Genomic DNA, 7746 nt, shown 5'->3' with positions numbered 1-7746 from the left:
AAAAAAAAAAAAAAAAAAATCAAAACCAAAAACCAAACCGAAAAGCAACAGGGACTGGAGGTACAGCTGGGTGGCCAAGCATTTGCCTAACGTATGTAAGAGCCCAGCTTTGATCCAAAGCCCTGGAAACAAAACAAAAAAGCAGAAAGTCTCATAAGGAAGAGGCTGACACTGAAAACAGGTCAGAAAACTACAAATTCCTCTGGGGTCTGGTCAGAGGGGATGGCTTGTCAGGAAAGACAGGGAGGGTGTCACAGCAGAACCTAGGCAGACTGGGACCAGCCAGCAAGCTGAATAGGGAAGACTGGTCTGAGGATGGGTGTCTTTGGGGGTTGTTGGTGGTGAGGAAGTTCCCTGCAGAGGGAAGGGGATAGAGAGGGATGGATGGAGGGAGACAGACAGACAGACAGAAACAGACAGTGTATTTGTAGGCTAGAAGTCAACCTAGAGTCATTCCTCAGGTCCTCTGAAACAGGACCCCTCACTGAGATGGAATACACTGATTAGTTCAGGCTGATTGGCCAATGAGCCCCAGGACCTGCCCATCTCTGCCTCCCCAGTGCTGGGATTATAAGCATGCACCTCCGTGCCCAGATCTGGGGACTGAACCCAGGTCCTTGAACTTGCATGCTGGTACTTTATCTACTATGCTATCTCCCCAGCCCTACAAGTTTTATTTTAAAGTGGGCCAGGCTTCAGGTTCTCAGGCCACAGTTCAGGTCTGGCAAGCCCTTTTGTGTCGCCCTTCCCCCTCCCTGCCTCCCAGCACACAGGTTGTGTAGACTCATGGCCCCAGGGACCAGAGGACCACCCTAACCAGGAGGCGATGTACTCACTGTGCCTCCCTACTGGTTCTTGTATTCTAACCCAGGGCTCCCCAGTCCCGGACAGCACCGGCGAGCCCGTGGAGGAGGAGGACCCCTTCTTCAAGGTCCCTGTGAACAAGTTGGCAGCAGCTGTCTCCAACTTCGGCTACGATCTATACCGCCTGAGATCCAGTGCCAGCCCAACGGGCAACATCCTGCTGTCTCCACTCAGCGTGGCCACAGCCCTCTCTGCCCTTTCTCTGGGTGAGTATCAACTGAAGAAGGCTGCAGGTGGACCTGAATTTCCTCCACTCAGAGTTTCCATGCTGCCGCCACCAGGGGAACAGGAAAGGGGCGGTGGGGGCCATACACACAATCCCTACCACTTTGTAAGTGGCACTCGACCTTGGTTCCTTAAGTGGCCTCCTATTGTGTTTTAGTCTTTTTTTTTTTTTTTTTTTTTTTTGTTTTTCGAGACAGGGTTTCTCTGTGTAGCCCTGGCTGTCCTGGCACTCACTTCATAGAGTTAGCTGGCCTTGAACTCAGAAATCCGCCTGCCTCTGCCTCCCGAGTGCTGGGATTAAAGGCATGCGCCACCATGCCCGGCTCGTGTTTTAGTCATTTAACCAGGTTCTAGGGGTACAGCTGCCGTGAGCAGAGCTGGCTCCTCCTCAGAACAGGGTAGGTTACGACAGGAGAACTTCAGGACCATGTCCCACTCTTCTCTCTGTAGCTCTGATAACCTTGCCCAGTCTTAGAGCTCTTCCTAGCAAGGCAGTCATTATTTCTTTCCACGCCCTGAAGATCTTGTCCAGCTAAAACACCTGCAATATCGGCCTCCTCGGGCTCTCAGAGGACAAAAGGGTTGATGTCTAACGTCCCTATCCTGATGCGGGCCCCACGGGCAGTTATGAAGCTTGGCATCCTTTTCTCTCTGGCAGGAGCTGAACATCGAACAGAGTCTGTCATTCACCGGGCTCTCTACTATGACCTGATCACCAACCCTGACATCCACAGCACCTACAAGGAGCTCCTTGCCTCTGTTACTGCCCCTGAGAAGAACCTCAAGAGTGCTTCCAGAATTGTGTTTGAGAGGAGTCAGTAGCCCCGGCCCCACCCCACCTCTCAAAGTCTATAGAGTCCCAGCTGGTCCCCCAACTCATAAAGCTGCCTCTGCTTCTGAAGGGCAGGCACGCCCCATTATGCCTGGCGCGAAGTTGCTTCAGAAAAGCCTGGCCTGGGTTGTCTGTATGCTTCCATGCGGTCTAAACAATAGGCTGTGTGTGCTCAAGCCAGGCCTGGCACTGGTGGGCAGGAAAGAGCCAGTGAGACCACAGAGGAACAGAAAGAGGAAGTGGGCTCTGGGAGACAGCGGGAGGGTCTGGGAGGGAAGTAACACGATGACTGGGAAAGCAACGGGTGGAATCCACTGTTCCCTAGCCAGGGTCTGGGCAAGCTGGCAGATGCCCCAGCAAGTCAGGGGAAGATGCTGAGCAGGAAGCTAGGGTCTGGCATGCTTTCAAAGTGAGGGTGCTGGTTCAGCTCTCATCTTTGATCTGTTTTCTCTCAAGAACTTCGAGTCAAATCCAGCTTTGTTGCCCCTCTGGAGAAGTCCTATGCAACCAGGCCCCGAATCCTCACGGGCAACCCTCGCGTAGACCTGCAGGAGATTAACAACTGGGTGCAGGCCCAGATGAAAGGGAAGATTGCCCGGTCCACGAAGGAAATGCCCAGTGCCCTCAGCATCCTTCTCCTTGGCGTGGCTTACTTCAAGGGTGAGGGCTTCCCCACTTGTCTCTGGTCGAGGGAGGGCAGTGTGTGTGTGTGTGTGTGTGTGGTGATGGTGGTGAACCTGAATGCAGGTACCAGGCCAGAGGGAGATCTGAAGGCCACAGTGCTTGTAGCATATGGGCGTATCAGACCAAGTGTTTCTGAATTAGCTGACCAGTGAAATGGCTGCATGGGGCTGGGCACAGATCTCTGGCTTTTTGAATCAGACCAGATTTAATCCTGGCCCTGCCCCCCATGAGCCCATGTCCTCATCTTCACGGTAAGGATAACACAGCCCCCTCCCAGACACTCTACAATACATGCTGTCCTGCTCAGAGCAGCCCCCTACTCCTGGAGTCATACCCCTGCTCAAGAACTGCTGTCAGCATCCTTCTAGACAGTGGTAAGGCCTCGGGAGACCCTTCCACAGGCCTCCCCTGAGATCTGTTTTATTCTTGTGGCAGGAATGGCTTGATTAATTTCCATTTTACGTTGCTTTGTGACCATCTTATGGAGTAGTAGCAAGAGTGGATCCTAACTTAGAGGGAAGCCCTGGGGCTTCCTACTCCAAGTCCCCAGGGGACAGGAGAGCACACACACACACACCAGCATATTAAAGGCCACTTTAAACAGAAGGAGCCTGGTGATCTAAGTCAGAGAGAGAACACTCACTTATTTCTGAGTTTGCCTCAGGAGGATAGCCAGAGCCCGTGGTGCATGGAGCCTGTGGTCTGCGCCACACATGCCGGGACCCAGCGGCTCCTGTGTTCTTGCTGCTGACAACTCAGGTTGCTTGGTCAGTGGACGCACAGCACGGTCCTGTGGCCTTTCTGGGGACAGTGGCTCAGGATGCTCCATCTGTTTCCTTCCAGGGCAGTGGGTAACCAAGTTTGACTCGAGAAAGACGACCCTCCAGGATTTTCATTTGGATGAGGACCGGACCGTGAGAGTCCCCATGATGTCAGATCCTAAGGCCATCTTACGATACGGCTTGGACTCTGATCTCAACTGCAAGGTCTGTAGGGATGGAGGTGGGGAGGTCAGAGAAGGGCAGGGTGGGTATGGCACAGATGGCCACTGAGATGTGCAGGCTGTCTGAATTTTGCTGTGTGACTTTGGGCAAGTTATCAATGTTTCTGGGTCTTGCCTTCCTTTCTCTCTCTCTCTCTCTCTCTCTCTCTCTCTCTCTCTCTCTCACATCAATGTTTCTGGGGCTTGCCTTCCTTTCTCTCTCTCTCTCTGGCTTTCCTTTTCTTGAAGAGGAGTGAGAAATAGTTATCAGAACTCATTCTCCCAGGGTTTGTTTTAAGGATCAAGGTCACGAGAATGGGTTTTCAAGATCTGACACTCAGAGTTGAGGACAGTGACACACCTGTAACCCCCAGCAGTCAGGAGGCTGAGGGAAGGTGATCTCAAGAGCTCAGTCTGAGTTGTACTTTGTGACCATCTCAAAACACAAAGAGTGGCTGGAATGATGGCTCAGTAGTTAAGAGTACTGGCTGCTTGTCTGGAGCTGGTGGCACATGACTTTATCCCAGCACTCGGGAGGCAGGAGCAGGCAGATCTCTGAGTTTGAGCCTACAGAGCAAGTTCCAGGACAGCCAAGGCTACATAGAGAAACCCTGTCTCAAGAAAACCAACCAACCAACCAACCAACCAACCAACCAACCAACCAACCAAATAACTACCTCCTGCCCCCAATAAAACCAACAACAAGAGCACTGGCTGCTCTTTGAGAGCACCAGGCTCAATTCTCAATACCCACATGGCAGCTCACAACCATTTGTCATCCCAGTTCCAGGCGATCCAACATCCTCTTCTGGCCTCTGCAGATACCAGGCATGTCTGTGGTGTACAGACAGACATGCAGGTTACCACTCATACACATAACAAGCAGACAGACAGACAGACTAGGCACTCGCCAGGGTGTTCCTCAGTGGAGAATGCTTGCCTAGTATGAACAAAGTCCTGGGCTTAATCCTCAGCACCGCCAAAAACAAAGCAAGAAAGAAAGGAAAAAACTCGACACTCAAATGTTTATCTATTCATTCGTTTCTTTCTTTTTGAGAAAGCCTCATGTGGTCCATGCTGGCCTCAAACATACTAGCTGAGATGACTTTGTTTGTACTCCCAATCTTCTTAACTCTACCTCCCAAATGCTGGTATTTGTTTGTTTGTTTTTGGTTTTTTGGAGACAGGGTTTCTCTGTGTAGCCCTGGCTGTCCTGGAACTCACTCTGTAGACCAGGCTTGCCTCGAACTCAGATATCCTCCTGCCTCTGCCTCCCAAGTGCTGGGATTAAAGGCGTGCGCCACCACTGCCCAGCAGGAATGTGTTTTAGTTAGGCTTTTATTAAGAGACACCATGACCAAGGCAACTCTTATAAAGACAAACATTTAATTGGGGCTGGCTTACAGTTTCAGAGGTTCAGTCCATTATCATCATGGTAGGAAGCATGGCATTGTGCAGGTAGACTTGGTGCTGGAGGAGCCAAGAGTTCTACATCTTGATCTGAAGGCAGCCAGGAGACTTTGTCCTCTGTAGACAGCCAGGAGGAGGCTCTCTTTCTACCCTGGGCAGAGCTTGAGCATAGAGACCTCAAAGCTCACCCCCAAACTGACAATTCCTCCAACAAGGCCACACCTCCTCCAACAAGGCCACACCTTGTAATATGTCATTCCTCATGAGGTAAACATTCAAACATACTAGTCTACTGGGTTCAAATCAATTCAAACCCCACAGTGCTGGGGAGTAAACACACAGCTTCATGCAAGGGCTCCACCAAGTTGGCTACAGTCCCAGTTCAAGTCTTTTGACAGCTTCTCTCTTTAGAATTAAGAGCAAAGTTTTGACAACTTGTCACAAATGTCACATGCTGACATTCTACAGCTCTAAGTGTACCTGATTTCTTTCTGTTTTAAATCAGTACTTATTAACCTTTTCTAGGCTATGGCTCCTTTGGAAATCTAAGATCTTGAAATAGTGGGGTGTGGTGACACATGCCTTCAATACCAGTACTTGAGAGGCAGAAGCGGTGGATTGCTATAAGTTTGAGGCCAGCCTGGTCTACACAGAACGTTCCAGGCAGCATAATAGAGAGACCTTGTCTCAAAAAAAGAAAAAAAAAATCCTGAAACACTCTAAAGAAGTGACATTTCTGTTTATGATTCCATGGGGACTCTGGGAAGCCCAGAAGCTATGTCCACAGGCCCTAGGATCAACACATCTGTTCAAAGGATCCATTTTATTGTTCATTTCTGGTTCAATGCTCTACACAAAGCAAATGGTCAGCAAATGCTGGCAGGCAGTCTCTGGGGGACATTCCACTTCAGCTCCTAAGAACCAGGCCCTGATTCGTGTGGTCAACTTGACACAAGTTAGAGTCATTTGGAAGGGTGAAACTCAATTGATAAAATGCCCCCACCAGACTGGCCTCTGGGCAAACCCGTGGGTCATTTTCTAGATTAGTGATTGATGTGGGGGGGCCCAGCCCACAATGGGCAGTGTCACTCCTGGGCAAGTGGGATGGCATAAAAAAGCAGGCTAAGAAGCCATGGGGAGCAAGCCAGAAAGCAGCGTTCCTCCACGGCTTCTGCTTCAGTTCCTGCCCTGAGTCCCCTTCGTGATAAGAAGACACCCTGCGAATTGTCAGATGAAATAAATCCTTTCCTCTCCAAGTTGCTTTCAGTCATGTTTTATCACAACAATAGAAACCGCAGAGGAATCACAAACAAACTTGTGTTCATTGAACTTCTGTGGGTTTTAGGCTGAGAAGAAAACTCCCTACTCATGGAAGGACTGCCAGTAACCAGTAGCCTACAGCCCAGGCTGAGGCTGGGGAACACAAGCCTGGGGCCCCGTTACAGCAGAGGGGAAGGCAGCTGTTGGTGGTTTTGTTTTTGTTTTTTTTCTGGCTCACAACTAACCCGTGCGCATCTCTGCTGGGTTAGATTGCCCAGCTGCCCTTGACAGGAAGTATGAGCATCATCTTCTTCCTGCCCCTGACGGTGACCCAGAACTTGACCATGATAGAGGAGAGCCTCACCTCTGAGTTCATTCATGACATCGACCGAGAACTGAAGACTATCCAAGCTGTGCTGACTGTCCCCAAGCTGAAGCTGAGCTTCGAAGGCGAACTTACCAAGTCTCTGCAGGACATGAGTATGTTTGCAAGGCCACTTTGCTCTCGGGGCTGAGTCTTGGAGCCTGCCACCTTGCTGACAGAACTGAGTCCTGTGACTTTCTTTGTAGGGTGGCTCAGGGAACATGTGACATCATTACAGGGGAGGGGAATGAAGAACCACCTCCCATTAGACTCAGTCCTTGGTGTATGTGTGTGTGTGTGTGTGTGTGTGTGTGTATCTCTATGTGTCCTATAACAGCCCAAAACATTCTCTCAGGCCAGGTCTGGCTTCAGTCTTCTTTGCTATATGTTCTTAGGTAGGTCACTGAGCCTGTCACAGAGTGCCTCATACCTCACAAGTCACTGTGAGGTGCTCCACTTCTAGCTTGCTTTCTTGAAAATCAGCTTACACAAACAGGGAGTATGTGTGTGTGTGGTGTTAATGGAATCTCTCTGACTCTCCACAGAGCTACAGTCGTTGTTTGAGTCACCCGACTTCAGCAAGATTACTGGCAAACCCGTGAAGCTCACCCAAGTGGAACACAGGGCTGCTTTTGAGTGGAATGAAGAGGGGGCAGGAACCAGCCCCACCCCAGGCCTCCAGCCCGTCCGCCTCACCTTCCCGCTAGACTATCACCTAAACCAACCTTTCATCTTTGTTCTGAGGGACACAGACACGGGGGCCCTCCTCTTCATAGGCAGAATCCTGGACCCCAGTAGCACTTAATGTCTCAGTGTTCTAGAGAAACCCCCAGATGGAAGGCTGATTATACATTCCAGGAAGGCAGCCGGTAGCTTCAATGTAGCCTCTGCAATAAAAGAGCTTTTCCTTAATGTTTGCTTCTTCCTTCTCCTGTTTGAAGCTGTTTCATATGGAGAGAAACTGGTCCTCATGAATTTACATACTTGAAACTGGAACTGGCTCTGCAAAAGTCACCATTTCCTGCTCTCGGAGTGCTGGTGAATGAGGAGGAGGAACGTCCTGCCACAGGAGGGCCCGGTCCCTGGAGGGCCCTGTCCCCGGAGGGCACCTCCACACACAACTAC

At 50.6% G+C, this 7746-nt stretch overlaps 1 protein-coding gene across 1 annotated transcript in view; it reads left to right on the top strand.

The window, feature by feature from the left end:
* The window catches only part of Serpinf1 (serpin family F member 1), a 13169-nt gene extending 5636 nt beyond the window's left edge, over positions 1-7533 (top strand). The window contains exons 3-8 of the mRNA XM_021175753.1: positions 872-1070; positions 1748-1903; positions 2378-2581; positions 3449-3591; positions 6527-6737; positions 7167-7533. Of these exons, the coding sequence (XP_021031412.1) occupies positions 872-1070; positions 1748-1903; positions 2378-2581; positions 3449-3591; positions 6527-6737; positions 7167-7426 (1173 nt within the window). The 3' untranslated portion in view covers positions 7427-7533. The remainder of the gene's footprint in view (positions 1-871; positions 1071-1747; positions 1904-2377; positions 2582-3448; positions 3592-6526; positions 6738-7166) is intronic.
* The last annotated feature ends 213 nt before the right edge of the window (positions 7534-7746 follow it).

Source organism: Mus caroli, chromosome 11, assembly GCF_900094665.2.
Source record: "Mus caroli chromosome 11, CAROLI_EIJ_v1.1, whole genome shotgun sequence".
Lineage (NCBI taxonomy): Eukaryota > Metazoa > Chordata > Mammalia > Rodentia > Muridae > Mus > Mus caroli.
This window is presented reverse-complemented; position numbering and strand designations above follow the sequence as displayed.